This window comes from Nyctereutes procyonoides, unplaced genomic scaffold, assembly GCF_905146905.1.
Source record: "Nyctereutes procyonoides isolate TBG_1078 unplaced genomic scaffold, NYPRO_anot_genome, whole genome shotgun sequence".
In the NCBI taxonomy this organism is placed as follows: Eukaryota; Metazoa; Chordata; class Mammalia; order Carnivora; family Canidae; genus Nyctereutes; species Nyctereutes procyonoides.
The window spans coordinates 58,192,248-58,217,819 of record NW_026575140.1 but is presented as its reverse complement, the minus strand read 5'-3'; the positions used below and the strand labels follow the sequence as shown (position 1 = coordinate 58,217,819).

The following is a 25,572-nucleotide window of genomic DNA, read 5'->3' as shown; positions in this document are numbered from 1 at the left end:
GAGTGGGCTGGGAACACAGGCTCCACCCTGGAAGCGGTGGGGACCGTGGGGGGTGAGGGGAATGTGGGGAACCAGCAGACAGCAACACAGTCACATTGGCAGCCCTATAATGCTGAGAGAACTGGGCATGCTTCAGAGGCAGAGAAAGACGTCAGGCTGGGGCAGGGAGTGGGGTGAGCACTGAGGTCTGAGCCCACACAGCATCGTGTGCACAAGATGGGACACGCTCCGAAGCTGATTTCTGCCCGTGCAGCCCCAACAGCACAGGAGCCAGACCGCACTGGGCTGCAGAGGGCCCACACGGTTCCCAGAGCCCCCACCGGGAAGGGAGGATGTGCTGTCCAACAGGGGACAACAAGCATGTTTGCAGAAAAGAGATCAGGAGGTAAGGGTTCCAGGCCCGAGACTGTGAGGGAAAAACCACGGATGCCTGGAGAAGATGGAGGGATCGGCGACGGAAGACCCTTCTGTGAAGGAGCATGAGTGGGCCAGGAGCGAAGGTGAGACGGCCATCGAGGGGCCGGGACACTGAAGGTGGTAGGGCAGATGGTGGGCACAAGGCTGTCACAGTGGAGGGCAAGGGGCAGGTGGAGGGGAGAGCAGGTGGACAGCACCCGAGGCCATTGGGCACACAGAGGGACACACGGTGCTGCTCAGCCAGGCCTGTTGGCAGCCTGGGACAGGCTGAGACAGGCAGGGAGTGGGGGCTGCGGCTGTCGGTGGAGACCATGTGGAGGCAAGCAGCGTGGAAGGAAAGACAGCTGAACCATGGGGAGGCCATGGACACTGAGAAAGGCAGGTGTGAACAAGGCGCTCGGGCGGCTAAGCCTATGGGACAAGGTCTGGGAGGATGGTGGGCTGTGGGCAGGTACGGGCTGAGGTGTGGCCACGAGCCTGGGAAGGAAGGGAGCGTGGGGGGCCGGGGGGTGTCACGGGCTCGGTGAATTGAATGGGGTCTGCTACCAGAGGTGTGCGTGTGAAGACGACCGGCAGCTACAAATGCCCCCTCCCATTTGTCAGGGACTGTGCTCTGCTCTGGTCGCGTGAGCACCTACATGCCGTGACCCTGCTTGCCTGTCCCGTGGCCTCAGTGTCCCCCAGCATGGGCTTCCCTGTGCACGGAGCAGGCCCAGCAAACGCGCTGCCCTGGTACTGGACAGAAGCTCTCGAAGGGCGGGACACTCACCTGCACCCATCACCACGGATGCAATGAATGTGAACGTCGTGGGACTCACCTGTCCTTTTTCTACTTTTATTCTCTCTAGTTCCGCTTTTAGACTAGAAATGGAAGCTAGAAAGAAAAGAGAAGTGTCAGCACTTACTGATTATTTTGCACCTGTTTTGTTTATGCCCCTTTCTACCACAAGCTCCACCTCAAACAGTGAAAGCACTGAGCTCAGTGAGGCACAGCGGGACATGCACCTCCTCAGGAACCCCTCTCCTTACCCCTAGGGCACGGTGCCCCAGGGAAGTGTCTGCACCCTGTCTGACCCTGGGGTAGGGAACCAACAAGGCTCTGGTGACACTGCAGGGCTCTGCCAGGAAGGCGGCCGGCTGCTCTCCCTGAAATAGGGGATTTTTGTGGTTTTTGAGTCCCAATTAAATCAATTTACTCTGGATGTATCAGAACACCTGAACACCCCTCACTGTTTTCTGTACCTCCTCTACCCATTTTCTGTCTTCCACATTCTCAGCCCTGGCAGCACTGTTTCGCATCCAAGCCTGCCCACCTTCTGGCCCCGCATACCCCCACGTACCCCTGTCTCCCGCACCCACCCCCCCGCCTGGCTCCCCACCACCGCCCCCCAGCAGGGCCCGTGTCCTCACCCAGCTCTTCCTTGCAGTTCTCTATCTCCAGCTGCAGGGTCTCTTCAAGATTCTCTTTTAAGCACTGTTCTGCCTGGATCTGCTCTTTGAGGAACAGTATCTCTGCCTTCAGCTTCTCCTCTGTGTGCTCCGCTGCCGTCCGCACATGCACGATGCTCTCTCGGTACTTGAGAACCAGCTCCCGCAGTGCCTGCAGCCGAGGAACAAGTGCTCGCTCAGTGTGTGATGGGGAGAGACCATGGAAGCCCCCAGATTCGCACCTGTTGTTTTACACGTTCAGAAACCAACACGGTGCCAACTCCCTCGGGGGTCCCTGCCCTAATGTTCAGCACGGTGTAGAAATAAGACATCTGAGGCCAAAAATGTGCACTGTGGACAGCAGGTCTCTCCGTCAAAACTGGCTCATAAGCAGAAAAATAAAAACGTTAAGTAACTTGCAGGGAGGGAATCACCATGGATGGCTTCCAGGCCCCAGGATCAGCTGGGTACATCTGGGGGTGGACCCAGAAGGATGGAAGGCAGAAGCAGGTGTGGAACGTGAAGACCAAGTGCATTTGCTCACTCATGGACTCAAACACACGCACTTGCTGAACATCAACCACAACCTGCTAGAGGCAGTGAGGCAAAGAACTTTCCACCATGACCACCTGTTTTTCTAGAATAAATTCAGTTTAAGCCTTATTTTATTATTTCCCTAAATTTTAGCTATATTCTTTAAAACAATCCAATTATATCCTAAAGCAACTCTAAGGTAAACGCTGGGATTCTTAGATAACTACCAGATGTATGTAAAATCAGGAATAGCAGAAAAGAGAATAATGAAAAAACTGGCAAGAAAAGCCTAACATGTACTCCTAGAGCGGGTCTAAGAGCCAGGCCTCACTGGCTGGACGGGTGACATTCCTCAAGCATTCCACAAAGTGTGGAAAAGTCTAGAGAGCATGGAAAAGAATCCTCCGCCCAAAAAGAACCACTCATCAGAGGGGGATGGTACGGGGAGTGCAAGGAGACAGGGCCCCAAACTCTGCCAAGATCAGCCACAGAAAGTGCCAGCAACCTCCATGGACACACAGGGTTAGGGCAGGGATAGGGCGCTGTGGCTAGGTTGGCAAGGTGGCCCCATGAGTACATCAAGACAAAAACCAATAGCAATGTTGATACATATACAGGAAAAAAAAAAGAATGAGTTCCAAATTGTAAAGGTTGAATCTGCAGAGTAGGATCAAGGAAAGACTGTACTGTTTCATAAAACAATTTCTGTAATGTCAATTTTAAAATATTATTTATTTTTTAAAAAACCCTGAAACTAAAGATTTCACCAGTAACATCTTTCTATTTTGTTTTGAAAACTGCCCTAAGAAGTGTCTTCCTTGCCTATACTGTTAACAGTTTACTTGGGTTTAGCCTAAGATATGGTTCGCTGATGAAGGACTTGACAATGGAGTAGCCTGAGTGTCGGGAGGGTCGAGAGATGTGTACAGCCCGTCTGAACTCAGGTCCAGTTAGTACCTGGATGGAGATGGTTGTGAACGTCTCAGGGAAGCGTGTGGTTTCACAGCCCAGACTCACCCAACAAGAAAGGAACAGAAGTAACCCAAAGTGTCATAAAAGTTAAGTGAGTGCCATTTACCCTTTCAAGCGTGACCCAGAAAAACAAGTATCGCAAGCAACCAGCCTGGCAACTCCTTCACACATTTCACTTCCAGCATGTTCTCAGTCTGCTCCTGCAAGAGTAATTTATAGACCAATCCACCAAAGGATTCTCAGGACACTGAACACATGAGCTACAGGAGGAAAAACAAACAGGACTCTCAAAGCTCAGAGCTTTTGTGCTTCCAAGGGCACCATCAAGGAAGTGAACAAAATAATCCATGGAATGGAGCAAAGGATCTGCAAATTGTCTGGTGAGGGACTTAGATCTAGACTATATACAGAGCCACAGAATTCCACAATAAAAAATAATCCAATTTAGAGATGAGCAAAAGATGTGACAAGACACCTCTCGAGGAACACAGATAGATGGGCAATAAACACATGGGAAGACGCTCAGTATCATCAGCTGAGTGCCCAGCAGAGTGCGAATGAGAACCACGAGATGCTGCTTCGCACCCACTAGGACGTCTGGAATAGAACAGTAGGGACAGGAGAAATCCTCCCATAATCACCATGGCATTCTCACAGGACCCCACGACCCACTCCGAGGTTATTCCTCTAGAGAAATAAACCAAAAAGCGTACAGGAATGTTTGCAGCACATTATTCACAGCAGGCCACACATGGAGACAGCCCGAATGCCTAACAACAGACAAATGGATACACAAAACGTCCATGCTGTGAAGTGTTGGTGGTCCCAAGAAGGAACGGGTGCCCTGATGCCTGCTTGACAGCACAGATGAACCCTGACAACAGTATGCCGTGTGGAAGAAGCCAGACACAAAAAAACACAAATTGTAGGATTCTAGTCCCACAGAAGTCCACAATAGGGTAATCTATGGAAAGAAAATAGGTTAAGCAGCTGCTTAGGGCTGGGGGTAGTGGGGAGAATGACAGGGAAGGGGCTTCCTGCTGAGGTGATAAACAGTGTCCTGAAATTGACTGTGGTCACATCAGAGAATATCTAAAAAACACTGAATTGTACACTTTAAAAGGGCGAATTAGAGCGGCCCGGGTGGCTCAGCGGTTTAGTGCCGCCTTCGGCCCAGGGCCTGATCCTGGAGACCCAGGATCGAGTCCCATGTCGGGCTCCCTTCATGGAGTCTGCTTCTCCCTCTGCCTGTGTCTCTGCCACACACTCTCTCTCTCGTGAATAAATAAATAAAATCTTTAAAAATAAATAAAATAAAAGGGTGAATTATTTGGTATGTGAATTTTATCTCAATAAAGCCTGTTTCCAAAAAAACTGGTTGGCAGCCATTTCAGAAAACATATTTGTTTGCATTTTCGATCATGTGGAAGCCCAGTTACCTCCACAGTGTCTGGGAGGATGAAGTCTTCTGCTTGCTGTAATGACACGTGCAAGCTGTGCTTTCCCTGCAGACTGTCATTATCTTTCTGTAACCTTGCCAGCTCTTCTGAAACCTGCTCCCGGGACTGCATCAGCACTGCCTGAAATAGAAACAGATATACTCATCACAGCCAGAAAGGTAAATCCTATCTGCTGAGAAAAATAAGGTCAAACCAAATGAGGGCTGAGGATGGAGGATATGTAATAAAGCTCTGTAAGACCTACAAGAAGCTTCCAGAGATATTCCTATTTGCAGTTACTCGAACAGACAGGCAAGCAGCAGCCTTGGAGCCCATCTTCCATGGTTTCCACCAACGATATCCCTGCACTAGCAATGGACCAGTATCTCCAGTGGCTACACAGCCAGGACTTAAATCAAATGGAGCACATGTTACCTCCTCATAGCATGCATTCAACAGAAGCAGGGAGAACAAAAGAGCATGGTCTTCCTCCTTCATTACACAAATGTGTGTGTATGTGGACTATGTATATACAACCAGCTAAGGATCACTGAATGGCCTGTGGACCCCAAATACTGGAAGTCATCAGGAGGACCAATGCTTAGGAAGTACAGGACACTTGAGCAGCTCACTCTGAAGATGGGACAGGCTCCTACCGCTGCAGGCTGATGTGCAATGTAATTTTAGGTATTTAATGAGAATTTTAATCAATATAAAAGTTATTCTGGCTAATCTGAGTATAATGATAAAATTCTATGAAAGTATTTGATTTCTGCTAATTTCTAACACTCATTTAACTTAAATGTATATATAAGTATAGATTATTCACTCCTCCAATGTTTATTTAACAGCTGCTACTCTATAGGAGGCATTTTGCTGCATACGAGGATACAGAGATATAGGACTGAGATCTGCCCTTGAGACGCTCACAGTGCAGAGGAGGGAGAGCTCAGTAAACCCACAACTGCCCAGCAGAAGTGCAGGTGCTAGGACAGAGAATGGGTACAGCGGGGTAAAAGGACAGAGGCTCCGAGGGGAAAGGCTCAAGGACATTTCCTAGAGAAGGTGATCACTACATTCTAAAGGACAAATAGGCTACTGGCAGGCACACAAGGTCACATGTAAAGTCTGGCCAATTTTGCTGGCTCTTACTTATCTTCAGGCCAGAATCAATTGTTTTATGCTCACTTTTAACCCATTTACAGCAAAATATCAGCATCCCACTTCTCTAAGACATGAAAAAGGGGAAAAATAAAATGTATATAGTTACTTACTTTTGCAACGAGAAAAACAGAAGGATAAATCAAAAATAAAACAACCATATACAGGAGGGGCTAGGAAGAGGGTGAAACGGATAGGGAATGGAAGAGATCTGAATATTTACACATTTTTACAGTTTTGACTTATGAACCATGTTGCATGTTCAAAAAAAAAAAAGTAAATCAAAGAAGAAAAAGGAAAACCCAAAAATGTAATACAAACAGAACAAATGGAGCAAACAGATAACATAACCACAAAGGAAACAGTTAATTGAAGTAACTTCTGAACACTGTGCAGACTGTGAATCTTTAGCTGGGATACATTCTAAGAGCAAAAAGAGCTACAAAGAAACGCTGAACCTCACTTAACAGTTTTGCCATTGGTAGCAATACTAACATGGTCACTCTGTAACTCTTGTTCCCACCTTGACCAAGGGACCATACTGAAGACCACCAACAGTGGACCCGCCCCTCACAACATGCCCCTGCTGTCCTAAACTCCCGCTGACTCATCATCTCCATGATGTTCTTGGCCCATTCATCTAACCTGAATCTAATCACATGGGAATAATCAGACAAGATTCTATGAGGCAGTTGGTCGGGGCTCTTCAAAAATGCTAATGTCACAGAAGACAAAAAAAAGGGGGGGGGCAACTGTTCTAGATTAAAAGAGACTAAGTGACAAGACAGAAAAAACAATGTGTGACCTTTTATGGGTTCCTCCATCAAAAAATCAGAATAAAAACCTGAAACCACCTGTAAAAACAATCATGGGCTTTGGGAACCACCACTGTCACACTTTAGGGATGTGGTAACTGCACTGTGGTGGTATAGAACCACCTCTCTGTTCTCAGCAGACACATGCTGAAATATTTAGGAGCATCACAATGTCTGCAACGTATTTTTGAATGGCTCAGAAAACACACACACACACACAAAGGCACAGAGATGGAGAAACCACAGCAGCCATGTGTGAAAATGTGGCAAAGTACTGACAACTAGTAAATCTAGAAGATTTAGGAAGATTTTAGGAATGCTTACTCTATAACCTCTCAAAATCAAAATTTTCCAAATAAAATATTAGAAGGATACTAAGACCCCAGGCACTGTCACAGCTGCTCTTGTCTGAGGGGCAAAGAAGAATCTCTCTTCCTCAGTATGAGAACCTCTGAAGGTCATGTCAAGAAGGACCCCAACAGGACCCCAACATTACTCTGAATACTTCTATGTCACTCGCAATACACAGGTTTTAAGGGGAGTCCACTTGGAACGTGTTTGTACAGGCAGGTGGGGCTGAAAAACAAGCAGGGAAGAGATAAGAGAGGACAGTGGAGTGAAAGCAGCTAAATACTGGTTCTGTCAACATTTAGCAGTGATTTTTACACTGATGGTTATCATTTTGTATTCTCTGTCAAGAGGTATGGAAAAGGTATGGAACTCTCTAGTCAATGATTAGAATGAGATGCTCCTCGAGAGACCATGACTATTATTTAGGATCAGCTCAAAAGGCACTCAGATACTGACCTGATGCAGATCAAAACCCACCATTCCTTTTCCCACACATCCACCCCTGGCAGAGCTGGACCAGGGGCGGCTTGTAGGATCATCCCAGCAGGACCATCATCTACAAAGATCATCAGTGCCTGGGAGCACGTGTCACCCTAATTCCTGTGACATTGATTAGGCTACTCTCAATAATTAACTGCTCAGGAAAGTACAAGGACAGTTCAAACACTCCATCTGCTGGAGCTCTGAGAGATTTCAATATTCACCTTGTATTTGGACCAACAATTAGTCCAAAGTTTATTCTGTTCAACTTTCTCAAATCGGAAAAGTAAAGGTAAAGGTGAGAGTGTTTTTTGTTCAGAGGCAGGCTTAAAAAGCTTGTCCTTTACAAATGTTGCTTCGGCCCCAGAGAGCAGAACAGTGTGACCACTGGGCCAGGGAGACATGGTCATAGCAAAGAGGGTGAGACCCAACAGAACAAAGGGGACTCTATCAACACAGTCAATGCTGATTTAAATGTTAACTTACCATCTGCTCCTGAACATCCCTTTTCGCCTGGGAAAACCCCTGTTGTAACTCTTCAAGTAAGATCTCAGATGCCTGGGCTCTGAGGACGAGTGCAGAGATCTTAAAAGAAAAAAAAAAAAAAAAAAGGACACACAGACAATATAGTTAGGAAGCTGGTGACTCTTATGCGAACCCTTCCAACCCTGCTTATGTGATGTCCAGACCTAACCAGCTCATCACTCATTCAACGGATATGCGTGCATCTACGGGGTCTTGGCCCCCTGTGTCACACAGGGCAGCACCAAACATCCCTGGGGCTGCGCACTGCTATACATGAACAGATAGCACTTTGTGGATCTCAAGACAGAGATGTTAACCCACGAGTCCTACTTATAGTATCCTTAAAGAAGCTTTAAAAAAAAAAAAAGAAAGAATCTTAAAAAAATCAATAAAAATTTTGAAACTCTTGTCCACAAAACAAAAGCACACAGTGTAAAGCATAAATGGACCTTCTGTGAACTAATGTCAGTCTTCCAAGATGATTTACTCAAAAGCAAGCAGTGCACGACTAACATCATTGAACTGTAAACTCCCTTAGTTTGAATGTTTCTTTTTCTTTTTTTAAGATTTTATTTATTTGGGGATCCCTGGGTGGCTCAGCGGTTTGGCGCCTGCCTTTGGCCCAGGGCGCGATCCTAGAGACCCGGGATCGAATCCCACATCGGGCTCCCGGTGCATGGAGCCTGCTTCTCCCTCTGCCTGTGTCTCTGCCTCTCTCTCTTTCTCTCTCTGTGACTATCATAAATAAATAAAAATTTAAAAAAAAAGATTTTATTTATTTATTCATGACAGAGGGGGGGGGAGACAAAGGCAGAGGGAGAAGCAGGCTTCATGCCAATAGCCTGATGTGGGACTCGATCCCGGGACTCCAGGATCACGCCCTGGGCTGAAAGCAGGCGCAAAACCACTGAGCCACCCAGGGATCCCCAGTTTAAATGTTTCTGAGAGAGGTCCTGTGAAAGTTGGGGATTCGTACATAACAATTATAATATAAATCAAAATATATTTGATCAGACATTAAAAAAATTATTGCCAGCATTCTGCTTCCAGTAGTGGCAGATTAGGTCATGTGACTCAAACTTCCTATTGAGAATTAAGAAAACCAGACAAAAACATGAAAGATATCTACTTGAAGGCACCGGAGAACAGGGCAAAAAAAGATTTACAGAGCCAAGGGTCAGAAGGGGGACATGCCAGCTCCAAGAGAAACCTATGTGACACCATGAAGCCCAGCGTCCAGGACAGGGTGGCAGAGATAAGAGTCCAGAAGCCATGATGCAAAGGCACCCTGTGAAACTTGCTGCATGGTGTGGATTGGGTCCCCACAGGGCGACAGCCTAGGGTAAGGGAAGGCTTTAAAGTAACCCGAACTTCACAACTTTATACAATCTCAATGCCTGTGAGGGACTGTCACTAGCTTTCATCAGGAAAATGGCTTTATATCATTTCAACATTTTAATATACAATGTTCAGCACTCACATAAAAATGCACAAAAGACAGGATAAAACCAAAAAGAAATAATAAAAACAAAACAATACAAACAGATCTAAAGTGAATCCAGATTTGTGAATTATTAGAGACAGACCTTAAAATTAACTATATTTGACCTTTCCAGAGATCTATTTAAAAGAGAATTGAGGGATGCCTGGGTGGCTCAGCGGTTTAGCACCCTCCAGGGCGTGATCCTGGAGTCCAAGGATTGAGTCCCACATCAGGCTCCTTGCATGGAGCCTGCTTCTCCCTCTGCCTCTCTCTTTCTCTCTCTCTCTCTCTCTCTCTCTCTCTCTCTCTCTCTCTCTCTCTCTGTGTCTCTCATGAATAAATAAATAAAATCTCTAAAAATATATATATACATATATATTTTTTTTTTTTTAAATAATACAAGGGAATGGAGACCTACCAGAGAACTGGAAACAATGGAAAGTAACCAAATGGAAATGATAAATAGAAAAAATAAATTAGGGCAGCCCCAGTGGCGCAGCGGTTTAGCGCCGCCTATAGCCTGGGGCGTGATCCTGGAGACCTGGGATCGAGTCCCACATCGGGCTCCCTGCATGGAGCCTGCTTCTCCCTCGGCCTGTGTCTCTGCCTCTCTCTATGTCTCTATGAATAAATAAATAAAAAATCTTAAAAAAAAATAAATTATCTAAATTAAAAATTTCAATGGATGAGTCTTAACAGATTAGACCTATTTGAAGAGAAAGTGAGTATAAAACAGATCTGAAGGAAACAAGACAATTCGGAAAATACAGAAGAGGCTTAAAAAAATGTGTAAATACAACATGATGTAATATATACGAATATCTGAAGCAATGTGCCCAATGGAAACCGAGCTAGCAGAGCTAAAAATAAGCCTATGCAGAAACCCTGTCATCTCATTCCTAGGGATGCTCCAGAGAAATGAGACCATATGTCCACCAAAGACACATACAAGGGTGTTTTTAGAAAACGTATTGGTAAAAAAAAAAAGAAAAGAAAAGAAAAGAAAACGTATTGGCTCACAAAAGCCAAAAACTAGAAACAACCCAAATATCCTTCAACTGCAGAATGGATAAATTACACCACATCCGTGTACCAGAATATATACAGCATTCACATCTAACCACGGAAGCAGGAACAATGTGCAGGAGCCTCAGATGTAATAATCAAATAGACTGGCTGTGCAAGGCTCTGAACAATAGGATTCCATTTGCATGAAGTTCAAGAATGAGCAATACCAAACAGTGTTCAAGTCAGAACCCTGCCTACCCTCTGTGCAGGCAGCTCTGGTGTTTAGTTAGTATGAAGGAGCACAAGTATATCAGAAAGCTTTGTATCTTGATCCAGATGATGATCACCTAGTAAACTTTCCATGTGTTAAAATTCACCAAGCTCTACACTTGAGATTTATGCACTTGGCTATATGTAATATCTCAATAAAAGCAAGTTTTTAAAAGATACACATAATGGCTGAGATTATTCCAATTATGATGTAAGACATCAATTCAGAAATCCAAGAAACCCTGTGAGAACCTCAAACAGGAAAAATATGAATAAAAAATACACCTAGGTACAGCACAGTAAAACTGCTGAAAACAAAAGCAAAAAAAAAAAAAAATCCTTAAAATAACCAGGGAAAAAATAATATTTTACCTTCAAAGGAGCAACAGTAGGACCTACAGCTAACTTCTTACTAGTAGAAATACAGACCCAACAGTAACTTCTAAGCCTGGGGGAAAACAGCATAAGTGTTCAGGACACCACAGCTGGTCAAGAATCCTTTTTGGATGAAGGTGGAAATAAAAAGATCTGTCTAAAAAAAAAATGAGAGAGTAGAGACTTCCAAGAAGGATGAGGCCCATAATGGCCTGTCTCCACCCTGATTACAACTAACAACTACCCAAGGACTTTGAAAAATAAGCAAAAGCAGACAGTTGAGAGAAGGAAGTCAGAATGGGAGAAGCAACTCATCCAGGAGTGAATTCACTGCTCACGTGGGGTTTTTCTCACTTCTGTGGCAGCGTTTCTCTGAGATGACCAGCGGCAGAACCATAATAGCTGCGGCGGGTGGGGGGGGGGGGTACAAGGGATCAGACTCTGTGTGATCCCAGTGCAATGGCAAGGTCCCTGGAAGAAGAGCAAAGGGGTGTCCTTGGGGAGGGGACTGGGGGTGGGGAGGGCTTAATTCTGTGTATCAACCAACACAAGTCCCACACCCACCACAAGTGAACACATCCAAAAGCTCTTCAAAAGCTTTAAAAAGGGAACTGATGGGATGCCTGGGTGGCTCAGTGGTTTAGCGCCTGCCTTCGGCTCAGGGTGTAATCCTGGAGTCCTGGGATCAAGTCCCGCATCGAGCTCCCCGCAGGGAGCCTGCTTCTTCCTCTGCCTGTGTCTCTGCCTCCCTCTCTGTGTCTCTCATGAATAAATAAATAAAATCTTAAAAAAAAAATAAAAAAGGAACTGACATCAGAAGCATCTCCACACCAGGCAACATGAGGCCTGCTAATGGAACCTAATCAGATAAACAAAGTGCTGAGTCTCACAGTAACATATTCATAGTTCCCAGGGTACAACCTAAAAGTACTTGACATGGGAAAAATCAGGAAAATGTGACTGATTTCTCAGGGGGAAAAGAAACTCACACCTGCCAACCCCATGAAGACCCAGGAGAATTATCAAAGACTCTAAAGCAAGTATTAAAACTATGCACGAAAAAAAAGTGAATACTTTTGAAATGAGGGAAAACACAGACCTCAGCAGAGAACTAAAAACTATTTTTTAAAAAAGCAAATGAAGGGATCCCTGGGTGGCGCAGCGGTTTGGCGCCTGCCTTTGGCCCAGGGTGCGATCCTGGAGACCCGGGATCGAATCCCACGTCGGGCTCCCGGTGCATGGAGCCTGCTTCTCCCTCTGTCTGTGTCTCTGCCTCTCTCTCTCTCTGTGTGACTATCATAAATAAATAAAAATTAAAAAAAAAATACATTTAAAAAAAATTTAAAAAAAAGCAAATGAAAATTTTACTATGAATTACAGCAGAGTAAAAATTGCACAGAAATAGACAAACAGACCAACTGAAGAGAACAGTCTTGAAAATCCCCTCCTGCCACCATAATCACTTGATGAATGACACAGATGACCTTGCAGAGCAGAAGAAAAAAGGGGATCTTTTCACTAAATGGTCCGAACAGCTATCCAAATGGAAGAAATAAAACTATTTTTTTCATCTATACAGCATACACATCAAAATTAGTTCTAGATGGATTTTTAGATATAAATGAGACTATAACAATAAAGCTTCCACAAAAATATATGAAAATACCTTTATAACACATAAGAAAATATTCTTATGAGACTATAACAATAAAGCTTCCACAAAAATATATGAAAATACCTTTATAATACATAAAATATTCTTTTTTATTTTAATTTCTTAAGATTTTATTTATTTATTCATGAGACACAGAGAGAGAGAGGCAGAAACACAGGCTGAGGGAGAAGCAGGCTCCATGCAGGAAGCCTGACGTGGGATTCGATCCCGGGTCTCCAGGATCAGGCCCTGGGCTGAAGGTGATGCTAAACCACTGAGCCATCCGGGCTGCCCAATATTCTTTTTTTTTTTTTTATTTATTCATGAGAGACACACAGAGAGAGAGGCAGAGACATAGACAGAGGGAGAAGCAGGCTCCATGCAGGGAGCCCGACGTGGGATTCGATCCCGGGTCTCCAGGATCACGCCCTGGGCTGAAGGCAGGCACTAAACCGCTGAGCCACCCGGACTGCCCCCAATATTCTTTTTTAAAAGGGATTCTTATTATTTATTTGAGAGAGAGAGAGCACATGAGCAGTGGGAAGAACAGAGGGGGGGGGGAAGAGGGAAGGGGAAAGAATCTTGAGCAGACTCCTCACTGAACAAAGCCCAACATAGGCTCGATCCCATGACCCTGAGATCATGACCCGCGCTGAGATCAAGAGTCATATATGTTCAAATGACTGAGCCACCCAGGCACCCCCAAAAATATTCTTTTAAAAAACAAAAAAAAATCAAAAAATAAATAAAAAATAAAAATAAAAAACAAAAAAATCACAAATCATTAAAAAAATTCAATCAGCTTGACTACATGAAAATTATGAACTTTTCATCAAAAGACACCATTAAAATAATGAAAATGTCAAGTACTGATGAGCAGAAATGCACCACACAAGTCACCAAAAGGCTCTAGTATGATTGTATAAAGAGCTTCTAACAAATCAGAAAAATAACAAAAACAGATAAACAGAACTAGACAATCCAATAGACAATTAGCATAAGACTTGAGAGAGGAATCTCACTCACTCACACACTCACACACACACACCCCAGTGGCCACTATGTAGGACACATGCCACATAACCTGGGTGGTCATCAGAGAAATGCAGACTAAGCCACCGTGAAACCCCATAATCAGCTACCGCAACGATGGGCCCACAGGGATGCCCTCTGCATTGCTGCTCGGAGTATAAATGTGTGCGACCACTGTAGAAGATCGTTTGGCTTTGTTTCAACTCCACTGAAGTTGAGTGCATTCTGACCATCTGACCTGGACATGGCACTCCTAGTGGATTCCCAGAAGCATGCACAACAAGCCCCGTACGGAAATTTCAGAGTAGAAGTACTCCTAACAGCCCAGAACTGGAAACCACCCAAAAACTCATCCCAAAGGAGACACTGACAGATCTGCACACAGTACAAGTGTGCAACGACCACAAGGAAGCTGCCACTGCTCCAGTGTCGGGTAAGAGCCTCACAATACCACATAGGGGAAGACGAGATGATGCACACCATCTACCTCATTTGTTCCAACAGACAGACAACACCCTCTGCTAGTGTCACAAGTCAGGGAGGGGGCGGGCTTCTGTTCTGTTATTCAGTCCCAACCAGGGGAATGTAGAAGTGAGTTCTGGCATGTGGGTCTATGTGCATGTTTGAGTTTTTTCTATTTGTTTTACATTTAAAAAGTCAAAAGGAATTTAATTAGTATTATTCCTGTCAGAAAGTTTGTGTGCAGCAGAAAAACCTACTACTAAAAATTAAAACTGAGCATCTGCTGATAGTTAACCAGTTATTTCCACAGTTATCCTTTAAAGGTCTGTAAGACGTACAGCAGAAAGAGATCAGGAAGAGATCTTTATTCTCTGAGGGAAAAGAGAGTGGCCTCAGGCCAAGAAAGAAACAGGGCTGTTTCCAAACCATAGCAGGCAACCATGCAGCGTCCCAGTGGGTGGTGGTGGCACGATAGGTCGTCAGGCCCCGGTACCTGGTGGCCGGTGTCCTGGGTGCTGCGCTTCAGGGCATCCTCCAGCTCCTGCCTCTCCCTGGCCGTCCTCTCCAACTGCTCGTTCGCCTGCCTCAGCATGGCCTGCAGTTTCTTCACCTGTGCAATTTGAAATGCACATCAGGACAAAGTTCCCAAGGATTCTTTTATTAATTTAAAAAAAAAAAAAAAAAGCCCTAACTCCAAAAATTTAAAAAGCCTCATCTTCTGTCTTCCTGACAGACACAGCACAGATCTGTCAATTCAGAATGACTGACCTCATCTGAGGTCACTGTCAGGCTTCCACAAATCCTTTCTCATATTCGGTATCTCCTTCGCAAAGGTCTGTTCTCCCCCCACACCTGAGTCCTGCAGGCCGGGGCAGCACCCCCTTACTCTGGTCTACCCTCCGCCTGCCTCCAATCTGCAACCCACACTAACACTATGAATGTTTCCTAAAACAAAAGTCTAATCATATCATTTCCCTACTTAGAATTTTTACATGCGCCTCTCGCTCAATGACCTCATGGTGGTCTTCCTTTCGGAGCAGAGCGTCCTCTCCCTTCCTGCACCCCCCACAGCCCATGAGCTGTTCGTGCTTCCTAGAACACAGCATTCCCCTTCCTGAGAGTTCCTTCACACACCTTTCCTGTCCTAGATTTGTATTCCAGCTCAAAAACAAACCTAGCTCAAGGGTTCCTTTCCCTGAGCGCACAGTGAGGCCACATGCCCCTGTGTGCCTCTAGAAATTAAGGTCTCCATCATCCAGGAAAATTGGTACACATGGGAGGAAATTAATGCAAATGGCATTTGAAAATATTAAACCATCATTCTAATCACTTCAACTTATTGTGAAGACTAAGAGAACAACCTTTACAATAAAAAAATAGCAATCTGGAAATAGAAGAAAAATCTTTTCCTTCTCTATACTTTCACGAGCCCACTCTCCTGAAATTCTCCATTTCCTAAATGTTCTCAAGGAATCAATCCATTAGACAATGTATCTGGACAAGTACTTGTCAATCTCTGCATACGAAATCTACCAAATCTTAATTTCTGTGCTCCTGTAAACTAACTGTAATCAGTTTAACAAATTTATGAAAGAAGGTAATAAGCTTTGATGAAGATTCTAAATAAGGCTTAAGATAATATTCAGCTAAGCTTTATTCAGTGAGTAGCACAGTAACTGCCCCCTCAAGCCCTGTATGGAGAAGCACCCTGCCCAATGCACATTCCTGGCAGCACGGCCGCCCCCGGGGCAGGAGGAGAGGGCGATGAGAGGAGATGTGCCCCTGCCCCTGCAAGAGCTGAGCTGGCCCGCGTGTTGCTGGGCCAGCTGAGTCGCAGACAAAAGCGAAGGCTCCAGAGTGCCCCACTGGGAACGTAGCTGACGCTGCAAGAACCAGGTTATTTCGTATTTCACGTGGATATATTTCACAAAGCAAGTGGGAGGGGAAACCCCAGTGAGGAGGACAGCAGTGCAGCGAGGAGGACAGCATTAGCAATTTGGCATACCAAAAAGAAACTTACCTGGTCTCTGGTCTCAGCCTCCTGAATCTGAATCCCTTGTAACTGTTTTTCATAATTGGAGCACATATCGCAACGTCTACCAAGTTTATTTCCCGCATTATGTACCTGAAGGGCATCAAAGTTACCTCTTATCAGCAGAACAAAATGACTGTATGTCGCACATCTCAATACATGCACAGTTTTATCTATGCTCCTCAGAGAACACGTGGTAGACAATTTCTTCAGAGTTATGGCCCTATAGGGTTGGACTTTTTTTTTTAAAGATACCACTAATGTTATTCTTTTTTTTTTTTTTTAAGATTTTATTTGTTTATTCACGAGTGGCACAGAGAAAGAGAGAGGCAGAGACACAGGCAGAGAGAGAAGCAGGCTCCATGCAGGGAGCCTAACATGGGACTTAATGCCAGGTCTCCAGGATCATGCCCCGGGCTGAAGGCGGTGCTAAACCGCTGAGCCACCCAAGCTGCCCTAGGGTTGGATTCTAAGATGCCGTAAGCACCAATACACGCAGAACAGGCAAACAAGGGCCCCAGCTATGTAACCAGGAGGCTAAGGGCCACAAAACACCGCCTTTGAGGAAAACATGAAGCAAAAGTATGAGGCCAAGACCCGCACAATGCAGATAAGCATGCCACCTGGAGCAGGGGCAGGACGGAACCAGTGCCCATTGGCCGCTCCCCCAGCTCAGGCCACAAACAGCCCGAGAGCTGCTAAGGAGCATCTCCTCACACATGTCCTGCGTGAGATTGTGGGGGGAGTGGCTGCCATCAGGCTTCACGGCTCAACCAGTCCTTTAAGAGACAGGGGCCCTGTGAAAGAAAGCACTAGAAGTTGGAAACCTGGCCTCTGACCACATTGTCCTGCTCAGTTACCGGGAAAAGCGGCATGAGTCCTGTGGCCTGAGATGAGGCCCCGCCTGTAACCTGGGGACCATCTGATTATTACCCTGAAGCTGGAACCCAGGGCCACACAATCCTGTGAGGCACTGTGCAAAGGCCTGAAGTTGTAGCTCTTAATCTTACTTCTGAGTTTGCAAATACTCTTAGGAGGAAAATGAACCTCCTTCTGCGCTACCTTCTCTTCTCTCTCTCCCATGGTTCCTACCCCTCCTTACATACACTTGAGTGCCCGCTGACAAGCATCTGCGTTCGGATCTCAAGGAGAGGTGACAGAAGGAATCTGGGACTATACCAAGACTGGAAAGGGTGCGGGGCAAACCAAATTCAGGCTACTCCAACATAAGGGTGCCTAAGCTCCAATTAGGTGAGACTCCGGGGGTGGAAGGTGGGGGAGCTCACACCCAGTCCCCTTCCCACCACAGCCACCTGGAATGGCAGTCACTGGACCGTGTGGCGATGTGTGCACGTAGGGACTCCAGGGGCATCCTGTGAATGTACAATACATCCCAGAGCCACCCGACGTGAGCAACAGAGAGAAAGTCAGGAAGACAGCTCACCTCCTTCTGCAGCAGATTCCACTCTGTCTCACTGACCAAGCGGTAACCACTGGGGGACACATAAGCACTTTCCATACCCTGGGTGACACTGGAGAGGAGAGACGCCGTCTCTTCTTGCTCTGGCGTCATGGCTTTGATTGCTCTCTCCTGATCTTTGGTTAACATAAACCCACTTGGCATTTGTAGTGACCCAAGGGAGGCAGTATCAAAGTTCTCAGACACTGAATCTGCTCCTACCAATGGTCCAAAATCCGATTCATCCAAGTTTCCAGCAGATTTTGCTTTGTAGTTATAGCCTAAAGCTTTGGATTGCAGTGAGCCTGAGGTTCCCAAGCTGTCTGTAGACTGTGCTCTCCTGAGTCCATCTTTAAACACATCAGTGTCCGATTTACTGAATGAGTCTCCAGACGGCAAGAGTAAGTCTGCATCCAGGGAGTGGACTGAGCCGTGGGTGCTATCTAAGTGCTCCTGAAATGTGAAAACACACATTGCCAAGTTAGACGATTCTCTATACTTGAGACAAAAACTACCGGATGGTCAGAGTGTTTCGCCACACGTTCCACATGATGATCCTTAGCACACTACCTTCACATAGTCACTGAACAAAATTTACTGAGTATCTTCTATTGGATCTAAACCAGGTACTCAGGACACAGCGGTAAGCAAACCATGACCTTATGATGTTTGCAGTTTCGTGAAAACAATAAGCAAGCAAGCAGGCTGTTAGAGCGCTGTATGTGATAAAATGAGCAGCACTGTACTGAGTGCCCAGGGGGCTCAAGGTGGGGCTTTTAGCTCAGACACGGGGGTCAGGGAAGGTCTCCTAAAGCTCAGCGCCAGGTACGCTGAATGTGAGGTGCTACTCGTATGTCCACATGGGGATACTCACCTGACAGAGGGACATACAAGTCTTTAGACAGAGAGGCCAGAGGGTAAACACCACATAATGATCATTCAAGTCACAGCAGCAAATGAGAACATCTACAGTGGTTCTGTAGGATGAGAAGGCTGAGGGCAGAACCCTGAGAAACACCAACTGTGTCTGTTTGGGGATGGACAAAGGAAGGAGTAGCCTAAGTGGAAGGGAGATGGGAACAGTATTGTATGCCTGAAGGTGTAGTCCGCATGAGATATGGGGTACATAAGTGAAAGAAGCAAGACACAGAAGGTAACACACTCTGAGTTCATCCACAAGAAACGTCCAGAACAGGTAAATCCATGAAGATGGAAAAGAAATCAGTGGTTGCCAAAGGCTGAGGGGAAAGGAAACTGGGGAGTGACTCCTTGGAGGACGTGGGGTCTCCTGGGGTGAAGCTGGGGGGACCACACAGATGTGATGGCTGCACACTGTGTGCACTAAATGCCTCTGAGTCAGGGTGTCCGACTCAGCTGGTGAAGTGTCTGCCTTTGGCTCAGGTCATGATTCCAGGGTCCTGGGATTGAGCCCTGTCCGACTCCCTGCTCAGCTGAGGAGTCTGCTTCTCCCTCTGGCTCTGCCTCTGCTCGTGCATATGCTCTGTCTGTCAAATGAGTAAATAAAATCTTTAAATGCCTCTGAGTCGCATACTTTAAGTGGTTAATTCTATGATGTGTGCATTTCATCTCAGAGTAACATGTGGTGCGACGCATTCTCAAAGTGACAGCAGCACAGCAGTGCCACTCCACGAGGCCGCGCACGGTGACCGGAAAACCAGAAAAGGGTAGCAAGTGTTTCTTGAAATTCAACATATTCGATTTAAAAGACTAGCCTTTTATTTCAAGATAATACTGTCTGCTTTTTGTTGTCAAAGCTCTTTCATTCATAAACTGGAAAAGCCTGTGAAAAACAAAACTTTTAAATGTTTCCTTTTTTTTAAGATTTTATTTATTTATTCATGAAAGACACACACAGAGAGAGAGAGGCAAAGACAAAGGCAGAGCGAGAAGCAGGCTCCTTGTGGGGAGCCCAATGTGGGACTCGATTCCGGGTCTCCAGGATCACACCCTGGGCAGAAGGTGGCGCTAAACCGCTGAGTCACCCGGACACCCAAAACTTTTAAATGTTTTAAAAAATATCCTTACTTGGTAAAAACTGGACAACTTTTATGTTAATTCCTCCACTTTGTTCTGTTTTTTTTTTTTTAAGATTTTTATTTATTTATTCATGAGAGACGGGGGGGGGGGGGGTGGGCAGAGACACAGGCAGAGGGAGAACCAGGCTCCATGCAGGGAGCCCGACATGGGACTCGATCCCAGGACTCCAGGATCACGTCTTGGGCCGAAGGCGGCACTAAGCTGCTGAGCCACCCGGGCTGCCCCCATTTTGTTCTGTTTAGAGGTACTTTTCATCTGCCAGATTCAGATGGCTGAGGAACACATATCTAGTTGAGTTAATGTAGCTGTGGAGGAGGTCGTGAGCGAGTACCCAGTACAAAGCTGATACAAACCGGGATGAGAATCCCTTCTGGGAGTTATAAAGAAGCCACCCTCGGTCCCATGCAGTGCTGCTGAGACACAAAGGACAGGAGGGGACAGCAGCAGGAAATGGGCTGGAATGCAGGCCTGGTGACAAAGAGTGCATACACCCAGGGGGAAGCGTGAACCAAATGGCATTTCTGGAAGATGACTCAACAATATTTCCCGATGCCCTAAACATGTCTACACCCTTAATGGGCAGTTGTTCCCAGCAGCCCATGCTAAGGGAGTGAGCAGAACCCAGGGAGGAAGTGCACCAATAGCACTACGGTTCCTCATGGTGGTGAAAACTCCTACACTGGTAAAGATGGAACCAACTTGACTATTGCTTTGCTAGTAGTTTCTTATTTTCTATGTTTTACGATGTTTTCCCCATTCTGAGGACCCTGCCAGCCACGGAAAGACCACCACTCCAAGCCACCAGATTCCTCCGATTAATACACAAGTCGCCTATGAAGAGGCCTCTCACATATACCCAACCCATCCTTCCTGTGGCCCCCAACCACCTCCTTGACCGCCTTCATGACCCCATGCCAGTACCCCACCTCGCCCTAAATCAGCCCACGGCTAGGCACCAGGAAACTGAGAACAGACTCTCTACACCAAAGCCTACTGGGATTACTGAAAGCAGCCAGCCCTGTGCTGTTAGACCCGTGCTGCCTCCCTGCTCCTGCTTCTGCCTCGTGACCCAACTCTGCTGCATCTATCTGCACATGGCTCTACATGGTGCGCAGGACTTACTTCTGGACAGACTGTGAGGAACATTCCACTTTTCTTCCAATGGCACGGACCTACAGACCTGGGCACAAATCCATCAGGATGGAATTCTTGGGCATTTGCATGCCGAAATGCTGGCAGCTATTAAATACCACTTGTGCGAAAACATTTACTGATAGCCAAAACCTCTAAGATAGGCTCAAGTGAAAAAAAATTTACATAAAAGATTATGTAGAATTACAATATGGGCTAGGTTTAAAAGCAAAAACAGAAATATACACATGTTAACTCGGGAAATGGAGAAAAGAAACAGAAAGGAAAGACGTGCTCTAGAAAGCAGCGGCAGTCATCTCGGGCAGGAGACTCAGGTACCAGCTCTCCTGTTCCCTAGGACCTTTCTGTACTCTCCACATTTCCCACAGTGAACACACTTGATTTTTTTACCAAGAAAAGGACACTGTTTGCACAAGGCTAAAGAAAGTATCAGGTCCTAAACATTTTCATTGTCTTTAGCCACAAATCTGAGTCTCTGAAGTGGCCACTATTAACTTTACACCAAAAGGCAAAAGTAAATCATCATGACTCTCAATACAAAACATTCAAACTGTAAAAGATCAAATCTAAAATATATTTAGAATGTCAGAAAATAATGTTATGCACAATATATACTACAGACCAACAAAGACAGAATCAAAAAATTTTAAAAACACTTCAAAAAAAAAATAAAATAAAAAATAAAAAATAAATAAAAACACTTCACTGTAAATTATAACAAAGCTCCATTTCCTGTTTTCCTGCTAAAATATTTTTTGAAAAGTCTGAAGCTTTTTCAAACATTCCTGCACACAGAAACCACATAATACTCGGCAGTACCCAAAAACTGAGACTCTCTTGGGAGTCTATTAAAAAAATGCACAGCAGAATCAGGGCAAGTGGTTCTCAGTGTACGACCCAAAACAAAGAATGTAGAAAAACACTTACATCATCCCCTTCAGTGTTCACTAGGATATTTTTAAAGCTTTAATGTCAAACAATCCACAAACATGGAAACATAAGCCACCAGGAAGTAGACCACACAGGACTGAGCAGAAACCTACCCACTACACAGACACATGGATGAAGACCCCAATCCCATCTACCCAGGACTAGTTCCTAAAGCCAGGGGACGAGGCGGGGCAGGGCACAGGACGCAAGAGGCATGTGAGCTGGGCCAGCACGGGGACAGGCCTGGCTGTGAAGATGTGGGGAACGTGGAAGCCACAGAGGGTCACTCAGCAGTGAGGCCCTTCTGTGCCATGTTGGGGGCCTTCATCTTTATCCTCGAGGCAGTAACAGAAGCACTTCCTTCCTGCAGAGGGGATGTCAGCCTGAGTCCTGAAGATGCCTAGAGGGTCTCAACACTCAGCAGGGCAGGGAAGATAGCCCTCCAGGAGAAGGAACCATGTTCCAGCACAACAGGGTGGCAAATGTGCTGGAACGGTGTGAGCAGAACTGGAACTTCATCATGCACGTGATGGGAGCCTGTGTGGATGCCGAGGAGAGGAGTGGCCTGGCTGCAGCTCCCCTCACCACAAGGGAATGCTCAGTAATGCCCAGGGCGCAGCTGCCAACAGGGTGGAGACAGGGTGGAGACGAGCACCCCCTGAGGAGGCCCCTGCAGCCATGGGGAGGGAGGCAAGAGGCCCCCAGGCCAGGGGAGCACCACTCTCTACCTCCAGGGCTGCCCCCTCCACCTGACTCTCCCCACCACCCCTACTCCCATCCCCCGCCAACCTCACCCCCATCCTCACAGCCTGTTAATGAGCAAACATGTGCTGTAGGGAGTTCAGTTCTTCAACACTTCAACTATCCTTCTAAAGAAAAAGCTGAAGTACTGGCAACACTTATATTCATTCCAAAAAAGATTTAAGTTCTCCTCTACAGCTTTAATATCGGAAGCCCTGGGGAAGCACTTTAGGCAGTGAGAGGCCCACACATGTCCTGGAGATCGTAAACATAGGAGACACACACACCATCACTGTGTCAGCGGCTCCGCATGTCCTGAGTGAACCATGGGGGATGAAGGACAAGCTGCATATGAAAACATCATGTACACAGGGACTTGAATAACACATTCGCCCTACCTCTTCATTTGACAACTGGGCGCAAGCTTCCTCATGCGTGAGAGCGCAGGCCGCCGAGGCTTTCGCCTCCTCCTCGACATCTGTTCTGTTGTGCTCCTTCTTCTTATGAAACCTCTGTTGCTCGTCTTCCTCCTGCAGGTGAAAGGAGATACAGACACACATCACTCAGGTGATCCATACTTCATGTTCAGTCAGTTTTTTAACCACTCAAAACAAATGAAAGAGAACAATGCTTTACAAGAAAACTGGACACTGAGGTTTATTTGCTTTGTAATCATGTCAGGATATCTGATCCTAACAAACGTCTCAACACCACAAGCACCAAGGATGAAGCCATCACAAAGGAGAAATCAGGAAGCAGCTTCCCAGATGAGTGAATTGGGAGAAAGGTGACATAAAACACACCCCGTCCTCTTCCCGGGACCTGAGGGAGAGTTCACATGGACATCCCTGCAGGTGACCACAGAAAAGGGCAGGCAGGGCACGGCCACCAGACATAGTACAAACTCATGTGAGACACAACAAGACTGGTTCAAGTGATGTCAGAGTCCCTCGGGGCCCCCAGAGCAGCCCCACGGGGGACACAGCCACGGCAGCACACAGGTGTGCACAAGCTTCTGCAGGGGGCAGCGAGGAAAGGGACCACAGGAGCAGCATCAAGGGGAGTCCACCACCTGGGGCACATGAGGGGTAGGCAGATGCACAGGGGAAGCCCCAATAACCCACCATGCCTGAGAGGAGGGCGGGCACATGGGCTTCGAACCAGCAGACCCCCTCACCTGGGGAGTCCTAGTGCATGTCTGTCCTGATGACCACAGGAACAGAGCTTTATATGTGAGCCGCAGCACAATTCAGACATGCAGAGAAACCTCAGGGAATGTGAATAAAAAGCCCTAACTGACCAATCAGAGCATTCAGACCATTTTGATGGACAGCAGTACTTTATTTTTTTTTTAAAGATTTTATTTATTCATAGAGATGCAGAGAGAGAGAGAGAGGCAGAGACACAGGCAGAGGGAGAAGCAGGCTCCACGCAGAGAGCCTGACGTGGGACTGCTCCAGGGCCTCCAAGATCATGCCCTGGGCTGCAGGCGGTGCGCCACCGAGGCTGCCCGGACAGCAGTACTTTAGAATCTAAATCCTTAAGCTGGCTTTGTCTACACAGAAGAAGAATGAGTCACAATTAAAACAGAAATTTTAGGGATCCCTGGGTGGCGCAGCGGTTTAGCACCTGCCTTTGGCCCAGGGCGCGATCCTGGAGACCCGGGATCGAATTCCACGTCAGGTTCCTGGTGCGTGGAGCCTGCTTCTCCCTCTGCCTATGTCTCTGCCCCCCCGCCCCCCGTGTGACTATCATAAATAAATAAAAATTTAAAAAAAAAACCAACAAATTTTAAAAAGGATGAATCTTTTGAAAGCCAAAATCTAACCTAAGTCATACAAGGAAATTGAAACCATTTTTACAGTACCTAGAACAGCTTCTACGCAGCTATGCTAGGGAAATAGCTGCGCCGATGCACAACAAGGGGCAGGAGATTAGCCACGCCACTGTTTGAAATGAAGCAAACAGAACAGTCTGGGTGCCACTACAGGGACAGGGATGGGGCCCATTACGGTGTGTCTGCCACAGCAGTGAGCAGAGTGGCAGCTCTCTGGTGCGGACACTCACTGCAGACAACGCTGGGGAGAGTAAGTTATGGACTATGCATCCTGACTCGACTGTATGAAACAAATCAACCCAAAGATGCACTTATGAACACAAAGAAGCACCCTGGAGGGCTGTCCTCTATACGAAGACTTCTGACGACAAAAGTGGCTGCTCCTGAAAGGGAGGTGACCGAGGAGATCCTCCCTTCATCATTTTGTCCTTCATCACTTTGTATTTACAACAAAGTATTTTTATTTATTTAATTTTTAATTATTTATTTATTCATGAGAGACACACAGAGAGAGAGGCAGAGACACAGGCAGAGGGAGAAGCAGGCTCCCTGCAGGGAGCCCAATGCAGGCCTCAATCCCAGATCCTGGGATCACACTCTGAGCCACAGGCAGACACTCTACTGCTGAGCCACCCAGACATCCCACTCAGCAAAGCATTTTTAACCTGAGATGTATTTGTATATTATTCGTGTAATTTAGATCGTTTTTTAAAAGGCAAGGAGAAAACAGGATCTCGGATGAGCAGCTCTGTGGACTCCTGCCCTTCCCGATCACTCAGCCTCTCCCTCCCCATGCCGTCACTTCCAATGAGGCTTCCAGAGCAATGTCACCAATGACTCAACCTGGGGGATCCCTGGGTGGCGCAGCGGTTTGGCGCCTGCCTTTGGCCCAGGGCGCGATCCTGGAGACCCGGGATTGAATCCCACATCGGGCTCCCGGTGCATGGAGCCTGCTTC

General features: G+C 46.4%; 1 protein-coding gene across 2 annotated transcripts in view; it reads right to left on the bottom strand.

Moving 5' to 3' along the window:
• Window positions 1-25,572, bottom strand: part of RABEP1 (rabaptin, RAB GTPase binding effector protein 1) — a 100,410-nt gene that overhangs the window by 2,509 nt on the left and 72,329 nt on the right. For both annotated transcript variants that reach the window (XM_055306082.1, XM_055306083.1), the window contains 8 exons: window positions 23,177-23,308; window positions 17,883-18,350; window positions 16,427-16,531; window positions 14,900-15,016; window positions 8,084-8,182; window positions 4,791-4,931; window positions 1,828-2,017; window positions 1,236-1,291 (listed from right to left, as the gene is read on the bottom strand). In XM_055306082.1, coding sequence (XP_055162057.1) covers window positions 1,236-1,291; window positions 1,828-2,017; window positions 4,791-4,931; window positions 8,084-8,182; window positions 14,900-15,016; window positions 16,427-16,531; window positions 17,883-18,350; window positions 23,177-23,308 — 1,308 coding nt within the window. The remainder of the gene's footprint in view (window positions 1-1,235; window positions 1,292-1,827; window positions 2,018-4,790; window positions 4,932-8,083; window positions 8,183-14,899; window positions 15,017-16,426; window positions 16,532-17,882; window positions 18,351-23,176; window positions 23,309-25,572) is intronic.